We start from the raw sequence: 14,029 nt of genomic DNA on the forward strand, positions 1-14,029 counted from the left end.
AAAGTTCACTCATACGGTGCTGGTTGGGCCTGCAAATTGGTGCAACCACTCTGGAAAGCAGTGTGGAGATTCCTCAGAAAACCTGGAATGGAACCACCATTTGACCCAGTTATCCCACTCTTGGCATACACCCAATGGACTTAAAATGAGGCTATAACAGTGATGCAGCCACATCAATGTTTACAGCAGCTCAATTCACAATGGCTATGCTATGGAACCAACCTAGGTACTCTTCAACAGATGAATGATAAAGAAAATGTGGTATATACACACAATGGAATATTACTCCACCATAAAAAAGAATGACTTTATGGCATCTGCTGGTAAATAGATGGATCTGGAGAATATCATGCAAAGTGAAATAAGCCAATCCCAAGAAACCAAAGGTTGAATGTTCTGATATACAAATATCAACAAACAATAAGGGGGGTAAGGGAAGAAAAGAAGTTCAAGATTAGACATGGGGAATGAAGGGAAGGTAGGAAGGATGAGAATAGGAAAGACAGTAGAATGAATCAGACTTAACCTTCATATGTTCATATATGAATACATGACCAGTGTAACTCCACATCATGTATAACCATCACAAGAATGGAATCCTAATCAGAATAAGTTATACTCCATGTATGTATGTTAAAATATACTCTACTGTCATGCATATCTAAAAGGACAAATAAAAAAATGTAAATAAATAAATAAATAAATCCTAACAGTGGAAGGAGGGGGGGAGAACGAGTGGGCACTGGGCACAGTGGGCACACCTGTAATACCAACAGCTCAGGAGGCTGAGGCAGAAGGATGGCAAATTCCAGGCGCCTCAGCCACTTAGGCGTTGGAGATGGTCCTGAGGTTCTTCTTGGATACTGACAGCTCTTTAGCCACATGGAGGCCCTTCTTGCATACGTTCCAGAGCAGTATTTTCTGATCAGCTGTGCTTGGCTTGGGAGATGGTAGAGTACAGTGTGGGCTCAGAAGTCACCAGCCTTTGAGAATAGCCACTTCTTAGCTGCAAATTAATCTTTTTTTGGCGTGTTGTCGCACATATCCATCACTGCTACAGCACCATGTTTAAATACAAATCAGCAGTGTAAACCGGATATGAAAACTGTCCTGATAAGGTAAAGAAAAACTTTACTTTTCCCCTCCTTGTCCTCATGTTAAGTCACAGAGAAGAAAAACTGCTCCTTGCATTGTTTTGGGGACCAATAAAGGATCTAGGCTCTTAGTTCTGTTCAGGCTGCAAGCCCCTCCTGGACCTCTCAATGAGAACAGAGGTTTAAAAACATGTGGTCTCCCAAAATAGACTTTGAGCAACCTGGTCCCTGCTCCACAGGCTCATGGCTCACAGATGGAGTCTACTGAGGGCATGAAGCATGCAGGATCACTGTAAGGGTCTGCGCCTCTGTATTAGGGAGTTTAGTCAACAGCAAGTTTTAGAGCCTCTAGTATCAGGGAGGGTTTGTTTTGTTTATTTGAAGGTTTTCATTCCTGCCCTCCAGAACTGCATTATCATTTTCTCTACAAAACTCAATAGGATCCAATGCACAAAAATATTTCAAACCAATGCTTGCTTAGTGTGTATGAGGCCATGGGTTCAGTCCCCAGCATTACAAAAAAAAAAAAAAATCGAAAAGTAGCTCTTTTGACTCATTCCAAAAACAGGTTCAAAGATGTCTTCAGTCTGCTTTCTGTTGCTATAACAAAATATTCAAGTCTGGGTAATTTTTAAAGGAAAGAAATTGACAGATCAGCACTCTAGAGGTCCAAGAGCATGCTGCAGCCTCTGCTCGGCTTCTGGTAGGGCCACGTGCTGTTCCATGTAGGGGGTAAGGAAAGGGGGAGGCCGGGGCATGAGGAAGAGCAAAATGTGTGTGAGAGAGAAAAAGGGCAGGTGCCTAGCTGGCTTTGTAATGATCCACTCTCAGGATAACTAATCTTTTACAGAACAATATTACTCCTTCCACAAGGGTGGCACCTTCTCTTAAAGGACCACCACTTCTCAACACTATTACACAGGGAATTAAATGTCAACATGAGTTTTGGCAGGGATAAACCACAACCAATCACAGCAACAGACCTGTATTATAAAGAAACTGAGGCCTATTTCCTCATCACTTCACAGCCACAAACCTAGGGGCAGAGTGAAAACCCAGAGTTCACCACCATGCCCATTTCTCTAATCCTCCCCCAGCACCCACCATTCTACTCTCTTTAAAATGCAGGAGGGCAGGGCTGGGGGTGGGGCTCAGTGGTGGACTGCTTGCCTGGCATGTGGCAGCCTGGGTTCAATTCCCAGAACTCTCAAAATCCAGGCGGGCAGCATTGCAGGAGAGAGCACAGACTGCAGGAGACAGCTGATTTAATTGCTAATGGTTTCTAAACAACAACATAGCTCAGAGATAAAGAACCCCTGGTTTCAATCTCCAGTAACCATGCCCTCCCAGCAAAAAATAATCATTCCTGTCAACCAAAACTAGTATGTTGTTGTTATTTTAGCAGACATAAGGGATTCCTTTTAAAAAGCAATTTCATCAGGAGATGATATGGTCAATACCAAGTCACCGACTAGATTTTCATCATCTGTGGACCCACCCACTCACCCAACAATGACTTATCACATGCCCAACACACAGCAGGTGCTGAGGACTTGGTGATGAGCAGATGCACATGGCCTGGGCCCCTGACTCAACACACTCAGGAGGCTACCAACCTACCTGAAACATCTATAATGAAGGCATGAAATAAACTTGTAGTGTTTTACAATAACTAGTATTATCCTAATTCATACAGGCCCAGGGAGAAAATACAAGAGAAGAAAATAGATGGTTAAAGTTAGATTCCAATATACTTTCCTTTTCTAATCAGAACATTTGGGTCCTAAATTTAATATTAACGCTACTAAATGTTTTTTTTTTTGTTGTTTTTTGGGCACCCGGGATTGAACTCAGGGGCACTCTACCATTCAGCCACATCCCTAGCTCTATTTTTTTTTAATTTAGAGTCAGGGTCTCCCTGAGTTGCTTAGTGCTTTGCTTTTGCTGAGGCTAGCTTTGAACTTGTGATCCTTCTGCCTCAGACTCCCAAGCTACTGGGATTATAGGCCTGCACCACAAAACCTGGCTAAAGTGACATATTTTTAAAATGATTCCCAATAGTATGATCTTCCACTCAATAAAATTAATTAGCCCAAAGATCATCTGCATTTGAAATACTCAGCTTACAACATACAACATGCCCTTCTAACCTAAAGTAGTACCCTCTTCTAAGTAGAGAATGGGTTTATCTAGGTTTCTAAAAACTGCCCTGCACATCAAATTAAAAAATTCAGGCTAAACTGTACTTTGCCTTATTAGCAATGAACCCATTCTAAATAAGTTAAGGCTAAGAATGAAAAAGAATTCCCAACAATCAGAGCCATCCAAAATCAATCATAAGACAGCCTAAGACAATTTGCTTGGATTACAGGTGTCATTCTATGAAAACATTAAAGTACTAGTTCTGTAAAAGGAAGATTCAAATGGGTTTATCCTGGACACAGCAAAATACCTTCTGCTATAGTTTGACCCTTCTAAAACTCATGTTGGAGTTTAATCCTCATTGTGAGACATTAGATATTAAGAGGGTGGAAACTTAATCTGATCATTGTATTTTGAGATGGGGCCTTTAAGAGATAATTAGGATTAGATAAGGTTATGTAGTGGAGGTCCTACAAATGAACACTCACGGTTTTAAAAGAAAAGGGAGAGAGACCAGAGAATACACACACACATACACACACACACACACACTCTCTCTCTCTCTCTCTCTCTCCTGCCAGGTGATGCCCTGTGCTGCCTTGGGACTCTGCCAGTAAGAACATCATCATCAGATGTGACCCCTCAACCCTAGGGCAGATCCGTGACCCAAAATAGACCTCTTTTCAACTTACCCAGTCTGTGGTAGTATGTGATTAACAACAGAATATGGACTAAGATACCTTCCTTAAAAGAAAAGGTTAGTCCTGCATGTTTCCACCAACCACTAACTGTGTGACCATGAATAAATAACTTAAATGGGCCTCCATTTCTTCATGAGCACATACCCTAACTGAATAGCACTGTGATGAGGATTGAGTAAGGTAATGAATGACCTAAGCCTAGCCCACTGAAGATGTTCAGCTCATAGTGTTGTTGCCTTTACTGTTCCAATGATCAGATTAAAGCACCTGAACTATTATTACAGCATGAAAATCCCACTCCAATGGCATCCTGTGGTTGTTGGTAAACCCCTGACATATAACGGTGATTGGATCAAATCTAAAGACTGGATTAAGATTAAAATCTTCCCAAGACAGGTAAGTGCTCAACCCAGTTTAAACTAAACGCCAGTCTAGGCAGTGGAATTAGTAGAAGCACCATTTTTCTTGGCAAAAGTTGGCACTAACTTACTTAGTGGGCATGTAAATCAGGTAGTCACAGCACCATCCTATCCAAAAAGCTGAGCCATGGTACATAATGAGTCACTTTGCTCTGCTTTCACTTCATATATTAATACTAAGCTTAAGGGTGTCACATCCTCGCCTCAACACCAGTTCTCTTAAAAAAGAAACAGTCTCATAACATATTGCCATGAGGAAGAAAGAAAAAAGGTCAGCTGCCTAATACACCATCCCATTAAATCAAAGACCCGCACACATGAGGAACTTTAAAAAGATGGCGACTAAGACTACATATCAAATAATTAATAATAATTCTCTCACGGGTGTGATAAAAAAATGTTTTTTAAAGAAATTCTCTGTGTATTTTTAAAACAATGTCCATGTATTTCCTTTGAGCAAGGAAAAAAGATTATGAAGTTTAAAAATAAAATAATAGCATTTTGGACCTGAAAGAGTTCTTCCCCTTGTGGGTTTTTTTTTTTTTTTTTGCAATGGAGAGAGATTGTGCTGCCACTTTTAGAGCATTCTTATTTACATACAGTGGAGGAAAAATCCTATTAGTTTAATAGGGAAATCAAACAAGCTTGGAACTTGAAAAACTAAAGGCTATAATCAATAAGGTCCAAAACTGAGTTCTTTTTGTTCTTCTATAATGCCAGGGCTTCTTGGGGCAGGTCCAGGCACAAACTTTCTGCAGAGGTGTCATGGGGAAAGCAAGAGGGCACACCAGGCTCCAAATCCTACCCCTGTTACTTAATTAAATAGCAAGAAACCTTGGACAAATAACCACCTCTCAGAGACTGTCTCCTCATGTGTAAAACTGCAAACAAAACAATTAGACAACTTTATACATCAGTGGACTCTAAACATTTTTTATTCTATATCCTATTTGTAAAAACATACATATAAATGTATATATGGAGAGACATGTATGTCTTTTTTTAAATATTTTTTTTCAGTTGCAGATAGACATAATACCTTTATTTAATTAATTTATTTGTTTTTATGCAGTGCTGAGGATCGAATCCAGTGCCTCACATGTGCTAGGCAAGCACTCTACCACTGAGCCACAACCCCAGCCCATCATCACATATGTCTTATAAACTATATAAGCTACAACTGCTTTTGTACTGTGTATGTTAATGAAACACATAAAATAAGCAGAAAAAATTCAATAATCAAATATATAAATATAAGTTCTGATAGACTCATCTTGTACCCTGATGGATCGTCTCAGGCACCTACAGAAGGCCCAGAGCCTGACACCTGACATGCATGGGGAGAAGTGACATCTCTTTCTCTAGCCCATGCCCTGCTGTGTACAGGAGAGAGGACAGCCAGCAAAGACCACCTGTGGATATTAATTTGTCTTTTCTCCCTCTCTGCCTTTTCTTGCAGTTCTAGGAGTCCAGAGTCTCAAGAATATTTAACCCTAAAAGACCCAGCTATAACAAAATCCTCCACAAGTAGCAAATCCCTGGCAAGTTTAGAGACTACTTTCTAGAGCCATGGAGATCTTTGAAAAACTACCTGGTACATCAGCAAAACTGAGCCAGAGTGAGATTTACCAGATGAGTGTCCTGGCTGTCTGAAGAGTGTCCTGAAACACTGTTTGGGTGAAAATCTTTAACAATTAGCCAAAACAGCGCGGTTGGCTATAGCGTAAGACTATGAAAGCGTGTGTACCTGCTGGTGGCCCGGGAGAGGCTTACCTTCAGTATTTCAGGTTCTTTGATGTCCAGTGATCTTGTGTGCCAGTGTTGCAGATGTTTATGTGACTTGTGACATTTATGAGCACTTGGTGGTGTAAAAAACCAGATCATGCAAATTGCAGTCATGAATCCAAGGCCAATTCCCAGAAAGAGGCCGCTCATGTAGTAGGGGAGGGGGAGGATGAGGTACGCATAGACACACATTATAAAGAAGCCCAGTGTCTTCATGGGCAATTCTGGGTGCTGCGTGGCCAAGTCCACCTCGTCCTCACTGTCTGGAGCCACCCCACCGTCTGCAAGCACCACTGGCTGGAGAGCGACATCTGGGGGCTTATTGGCTCTCCCCTCCCCCTCTGTTTCCAGGTCAAAGTCCTCGGTGTACAGTTCACAGAACTCCTCGTCTTCTTTGCTCACTAAGGCAGACAACGAACACTTCTCAAGAACCAGTGAGCTGGTCTTCAGGCCCAAATCCTTCAGACTGCTCGTCTGGGAAACTCGCAGTTCTGCCTCTTTTGCAGGCTCTTCAGTGGTCTTTGGAAGGTCGCTCCTGGGGACATTGGAGTCACTGCTGTAACCGTCCCCCTCAGAGTCACATTCCTCCTCCTTGATGCTGTAGTTGTTATTGCTTTCCAAGTGCCCGTTCAAGCTGGACAGATTGGAGAGTTCTGAAGCACTTGAAGATAAGGCTTTGGGCCTATGGCTGCCACTTTCTTCCCCTATAATTTTACTAAGGAGCTGAAAAGGCTCATATATGACTTCTGAAAGGCGTCGTTTAGTGTCTTCGATTTTCGCCTCCATTTCGGGCACTTTAAAAAAGGAGCGAGTATCAGAAGGAGAAGTCAGCGGGGAAGAAGGTGCAGTTTTGGAGTCTCCACCTGTGTTTCGCGGCTGCGTGAACTGCTTGAACAGGTGTAAGTTCAATTTGGAGTCGGGGGGCTTATAGGACACAGATTCCGACTCCTGCCTGGAAGTGTCCGTGGACAGAGACTTGACTAATGTCTTCATCAAGTGCCTGTGCCTTGGGGGGTGTGAGGATTCTTTTGGCTCCACCTCAGTCGACAGGGACTTTACTAGGCTCATGAAGGGTTTTGCGCTGGAAAGGGTGGAGGATGAGGCACTGGATGAGAGGACAGGAGACTTGGAAGGAGAGGACAATGGGGAGGAAGAACTGGTTTTCTGCTCAGAAAGGGACGACACACTGGGAGAGCTAGCTAAGGGCCCTGACGAAGATGACCCTGGGGACAGAGCCAATGGCACTGTACTTAATACTTGCACTGCCGGAGCAGGGCACTCCAACAGCTTTACAGTGTTCTCAGAGATGGGCAAAATGGCAGGGGCCTGGGACCCAGACGGTCCATCTGCCAGGATAGGTGAGGTGGCAGGGCCCACGGGGTCATGACAACCTTGGGGTTCAAGGTAGAGGTCCTCCTTGGCTTCAAGCCCAGTTACAATGCTTTGGTCATCCAGTCCCTCTTTGAGATACTCCCGGAACTCCTCCTCCTCTTCCTCCTCCTCCTCCCCGGATGCCGAGAAGTGAATGGCGATGGTGTCTCGGGACACGGACCTCTGCACGTGCACTTTGGGGGCTGATGGTTTTGGCATGTCAATGGTTTTCTCGGCATGGCGACCATTCAGACTTGTCATTGCCAGCTTCACTAGGGCTCAGGCCCTGTGAAAACAGTGAGAAAAACAGAAATCAGGGAGCGTTCTCTCTAAGGAGACACTGCCATTTGTGGATGGCGAGCCCAGATGAAGCTCAGTTTAAATGGTGATCATTCTTTTATTTGGCAGACATCCACTGCTTTTCATTTCAGCAGGTTAATGGCTTAATTTTCACTAGATTAATTTTAGTTAGGCATTCTCTTTTATAAGCAAACCACGCTAGTATTATAAATGCCACACAATCTGTCTTACTTCACAACATCTGAATAACTGCTTCCTCCTTTTTACTGGCTCCTTTCTATCAGCAATTCTCTACTATGAGGCTTGAGATACTGGAACAATAGATGTTACCAGTATCCAGAAGCAAATGCAGCATCCTGGGGATTTTAATGACCTTGGAACAAAAATTTCACCAGTGGTTGTCTGGCTGTAAAGAGCTAGCCCAGGGTGGGTATTGCTTCCCCTTCAATTTTCACTGTGATTCTAACAATTATTTGGCTTGTGGCTGCCAACACTGTGCCATCTTGCCATTACAAGTAAGTGGCAAAGTTTCCAAGTGTGGAAATCTGTAAACTAATCACACCATGATTGGCTTCTTTATCTTCCAAATGATAGGCACCATAAGACCAAGGTATTTAGGAGGCCATGAAGACATGAGGCTTCAGAATAAAGCAAACATCTATTTTAAACTGAATCTATTATTCAAATGGCAGAAAAATTAAGTATTGATTCTATAGCCTATCACCAAACAAGAACTTTACCAAGGAGTGCAGTGAGACACACCTTCACCAGGCTCTCTGCCCTTTTGGTGCTAAGCAGTTAACTGGAAAGAAACAGACACCTGGAGAGTTGGGCATCAAAATACAAGACACTAAAACACCTCCCGACATCTGGTACATTTTACCTCTCCTTATTCACTTTCAACCTGCTACAGTTTGGATCTTAAATATCTCACAAAGGCTCCTGTGTTGAAGGCTTAGTCCCCAGCACAGCAGTAGTTGTGGGGCTTTGAGGAAATGACTGGATCACGAGGGATCTGACTTCATAAATAAATTAATCCACTTATGGATTCATAGCTTAATGGATTTGGTGGGAGGGGCTTTGCTATAAAAGCAACTTCTTGGCTGCCATGAGATGACAGCTTTACTCTACCACGTGCTCCCCATCATAATGTTCTGCCTCGCCACAGGCTCAGAGACAGAAGAGCCTAGGGGCCATGGACTGAAGCCTCTGAAACCAGGGGCCAAAAATAAATCTTTTCTCCTCTAATTTGATTTTCTCCGGTATTTTGTCATAGCAACAGAAAGCTAACTTAACACATGGCCCATTTACTAAGCACTACACATTTTATCAGGCCTCTCAAGATGGAAATTAATGCCACATTATGGACAGAGACACCATCAAAAGAGCTACAACCTAAGGCAGACTTCAGGAGTTCTGAGGAAAGCAAGGCAGTGTGCAGGGGAGGTAAGACACTCCCTCAGTCTTCTAAACTGATAGATGGGTAGTGGCAGAATTAGGAGAAAAGAAGGGACAAGGGCATGAAGATGAACATAGGCACCGTGTGGTCAGCCACCAGCATGTGTTGTCTGTCTCCAGGACAGGGAGTGGATGTTGGGGGTCAGGAGGAGATCATGGGTATGAGAGAGGCATCATGGGTGAGCAGAAAGAGCATCTGTCTTGGGACCAGGCAACAGGGCTTCTGGTACTTGTTCCTTTCCCAGCTGAATCTATGGGGGCTTGAACAAACCAAGATCTCACTGTATAAAACCCAGCACAGTACACGGATAAGTTATCTGCCACAGATTATCAACATTTTATTGCTTGTTTGTTCCTTTAATTTGAAGAGCTTCCACATTTAAGTCTTCTGCCACATATTCCTGTTCAAAGTTCTGGCACTTGATACCACTATCAAGAGAAAACAGAAGCCTTGGTGGGTGCAGAGGTGGAAACAATGACCCTGGATCATTAGAGTGTGGAAATTCTCTGGCAAGGACAAGAACACAGTGCCAGGGCACAGTCACAATGTGGACACGTCTGAAATTATACACTTTTAGTATCAAATACTTGACAGAAATCTTTTTTCTAAAAACTTTCCAGCCAAGTTTTGCACATGTTCACTCCAGACCCTCTGGCTCCCCTCTGCTTGTTGAACTCAGGAAAACAGAACAATCACCATCAACAAGATGAAGCAATTTAAATGAGGGAACTGGCAGCAGCTAGGAAAACAGCCTCGGGTCCAGGACAATCCTTCCGTTAAATGTATGCCAACAGGTTTGAAGGCTTGCAAAGGACAACAATACCAGGAGCAACACAGTTTTCCTTTAACTGTCACCTAGTTTTACAAGGGTAATTTTAAAAAAAAATTATGGAGGTAATTCAAAAAGAAAGTTTGGCACTTGATAATTCCCAGTAAATTGCTTTAATAACATAAAGGACAATGTGGAAGGCTCTGTTGTTCAGAGGCTGCTTCAATGTGGGCAATGGCTGCCAAGCGAAGCCAACTCTGTCAAGTGCAAAGCACTGTGAGGCTGAAGAGTGTGAGCTGGTCCACTGGGAAGCACTGCAAGAACGAAGAGGCCCATTTGCAATTTGAGGGTGGGTGACCTGGGAATCAAGGCCCAAGTCAGTCCAGCCCAAGGTTACAGGGTGAAAACAGCTGTGTGTCCAGGAGGCTGTGGTCTCAGCAGGCAGGCAAGGCCCCAGGGGAAAGGCGGCACAAAGGCTGTTATTTTGTGTGCAAAGGCCACCAGGGGCCTATTTGCCTAAACCCGTCCCACATAATCAGGGATGCCCTGGCCTGCCAGATCTCTAACCAGTCTCAAGGTCTGTGTCCACCAACAGGGCCTGATGGGGACAGGCAGTCTGGTTCACCATGGTTCCTACTATCTTTCTCCAGGCCTTTAGCAGCAGCTTCAGAGGTTCACACTGACCAAAGCTGACTACACTTCCTTCTTTTTTACTAAAACCAGCCACATGAGGCCAGAGTATCACTCTTCAAATACATGAAAACCTCCGAGCCTGTTTACTTATCTGCAAAATGAGGCTGCTTCTAGGATCAAAATTGCTGGATCACTGAGGGTACTGGAACTTGAGTCCATGGCATGGTCTCCAGACAACCCTCAGATGGTCTCCTCCTCTCAATCCTCCCAACAGCTGGTTCCCAGCCCTCCCGACAGTCAGTCCACAGGACAACAAGACCAAGTGGAAAGAGCCTATGACCAATGCCCTGGAAGATAATGTGGTTTATTCAAGGGCACATGGGCTTCCTGGATGCCCTGTCCACACAGCAAGCTGCTTCATCAAGCATGTTGTGCATGCTCCTTTTTCCTGCTCTTCCTGGTCATGGTACGTACCCTCTGATAGCAGTCATGGATGGCTCCCCCCATGAGCTAAGGGCTCAGTTTTCAACCAGCAGCATGTGACCAGCTGCAGAGAAATAAAGGGCCTCATTATCCATCTGACAATCTAGCACCATAAAAAATGATGAGCCTTTTGTCCTTTGCTACCAAACTCAATTATGTCCAGACTCAAAAAAAGAAAAAAAGAGATAACCTTTTCAACCCCTCAGGAACTGGAGGCAATTTCCTTCCCAACATGTCTTTTTCCAAAGTTACCAGAAGACACCTTGGAGTTTAACACTGACCTCTGCATCTGGGGAGGGAACAATCTATAGCACATGTAGTCACTATGCTTCCCTAGAGACGATTTCCTGCCAGAGATGTGTGTAAGCATAAGTCTGATGTGATCACAGTGGTTGCTAAAGATTAATCATGTCTAGGTGCAGAAGGGATGGGGGTGGCAGAGGCAACATAGAAAACCAGGCCAGGCATTTGATGGCTGCGAGACAGGCTCCATTATCAGGCCCATCATTGTCCTGAATACAACACATGTTTTTTAAATCCTCTAAAAAGTTCTGAAGCTTTGGCAATTGAGCAAGGAATGACCAGGTAGAAACTAAGGAAAATAGTAATATTTTGCCTTCAAAGCATTAGCTGGTCAATGCTGGCAAGACGGCACTTTTACTTTAAAGGCCACCTGAGCAGAGATGGAAGTCCAGGGCTGGATAAGGTGGAGCACTAACTGGAGACTCCTGAACAGAGCAGAGACCCCAAAGGGCTACATCCACTTGATAATTGGTGAACCCCACACAAATCAATCCTCATGTAGACTGGGTCTCCCCTGCCCACATTCATCCCTGGGAATGAACCTCCTTTGAGATGGTCTTGGACCAGGACTATCCCCAGGGCCTGGCAGAAGGGAATAGAAGTCATTTCCCTAGAAACATAGTCATGCCTAAGCCCTCAGGTTATTCCTACAAATACTGGCTCAAATGCAAGGAATGTAACAGGATGACAAGGAAACAAGGTACCTGAGGACCAGCAGAAATAAAGATGGTGGGGGGAAAAAAGACTTCAGATAACAGAATTATTGACAGAGACCAAATATTAAGTATGCTTCAAGGTAAGCTCAAAATATCTACTGGGAAAATTACAGGTAAGCAGACCCACTTGAAGGCTATTTTGGCAGACCAGAATGAGGTGAGAAATGCCTAAACTAGAGGGCTGGACATAGGATTGGAAAGAAAGGGACAGGGCTGGGGATGTGGCTCAAGTGGTAGCGCGCTCACCTAGCATGCATGAGGCACTAGGTTTGATTCTCAGCACCACATAAAAATGAAATAAAGATATTGTGTCCACCTAAAAAAATAAATACTTAAAAAAAAAAAGGGACAGATGAGAAGGAAGACAAAAAGAGGAACAACAGTCCAGATGAAGACTGGAGGGGAGGGGAGAACATGAAGAAGAATCTAGACTGTCTGAGTCTCTAAGCAATGAGGTATATGTATCTTCTGCAAGACAGGCAGGTAGATACTTATTTATGTAAGTATCCCCGCCCCCTGCCCCATGCCTCTCAATGACATCTGCATCTTTTTAAAAAATTTTAATGTTATTAGTTCTAATCAGTTATTCATATCAGCAGAAAGCTCTTTGATTCAGTGTACACAAATGGGGCAAAATTTTTCACTTCTGTGGTTGTACATGAAGTAAAGTCACACCATTTGTGCAGTCATACATGTACCCAGGGTAATGATGTCCATCTCATTCTACCATCTTTCCTGTCCCCATGCCCCATCCCCTCCTCCCCTTTGCCCCATCCAAAGTTCCTCCACTCATTCCATGCCCCCTACCCTCATTGTGGGTTAGCATCCACTTATCAGAAAAAACATTCTGCCTCTGGTATTTTGGGATTGGCTTACTTCACTTAGCATGATATTCTCCAACTCCATCCATTTACCTGCAAATGCCAAAATTTTATTTTCTTTTATTGCTGAGTAATATTCTATTGTGTATATATACCATAGTTTATTTATCCATTCATCTACTGAAGGGCATCTAGGCTGGTTCCACAGTTTGGCTATTGTGAATTGTGCTGCTATAAACATTGTTGTGGCTGTGTCCCTGTAGTATGCTGTTTTTGAGTCCTTTGGATATAGACCAAGGAGTGGGATAGCTGAGTCAAATGGTGCAATTTGCAGCAAAATGAAACTAAACCCCTATCTCTCACCATGCACAAAACTCAACTCAAAGTGGATCAAAGATCTAGGAATTAGACCAGATACATTATGCCTAATAGAAGAAAAAGTAGGCCCAAATCTTCATCATGTCGAATTAGGCCCCGACTTTCTTAACAAGACTAGTAAAGCATAAGCAAATTTTTACCACGCTCACATCAGATAGAGCACTAATCTTCAGGATATACAAAGAACTTATAAAGCTTAACACAACATCTCTAGTAATTAGAGAAATGCAAATCAAACTACTCTAAGATTATATCTCACTCCAGTCAAAATGGCAGTTATCAAGAATACAAGCAACAATAACTGTTGGTGAGGATGTGGGGGAAAAGGCTCACTCATACATTACCTCTGGGACTGCAAATTGGTGCAGCCAATCTGGAAAGCAGTACGGAGATTCCTTAGAAAACTTGGATGGAACCACCATTTGACCCAACTATCCCACTCCTTGGTCTATACCCAAAGGACGTAGAGGCATTTGCATCTTAATCCCGCAAACTTGTGAATATATTACTTTCCATTGCAAAAGGGTGAATCCAATATAATCACAAGGTTCCTTTAAAAAGGGAAGAGGAGGCTGGGGTCATAGTTCAGTTAATAAAGTGCTTGCCTCACATGCACAAGGCCCTGGGTTCAATCCCCAGCACCACACACACACAA

The 14,029-nt window shown here is 43.4% G+C and overlaps 1 protein-coding gene across 6 annotated transcripts in view; it reads right to left on the bottom strand.

The window, feature by feature from the left end:
• Tex2 (testis expressed 2) overlaps positions 1–14,029 on the bottom strand; it is a 106,853-nt gene that overhangs the window by 55,409 nt on the left and 37,415 nt on the right. For all 6 annotated transcript variants that reach the window (XM_048798161.1, XM_048798162.1, XM_048798159.1 and 3 more), the window contains exon 2: positions 6,130–7,798. In XM_048798161.1, coding sequence (XP_048654118.1) covers positions 6,130–7,773 — 1,644 coding nt within the window. In that variant the 5' untranslated portion in view covers positions 7,774–7,798. The remainder of the gene's footprint in view (positions 1–6,129; positions 7,799–14,029) is intronic.

The sequence above is a fragment of the Marmota marmota genome, unplaced genomic scaffold, assembly GCF_001458135.2.
Source record: "Marmota marmota marmota unplaced genomic scaffold, marMar, whole genome shotgun sequence".
Taxonomy (NCBI): domain Eukaryota; kingdom Metazoa; phylum Chordata; class Mammalia; order Rodentia; family Sciuridae; genus Marmota; species Marmota marmota.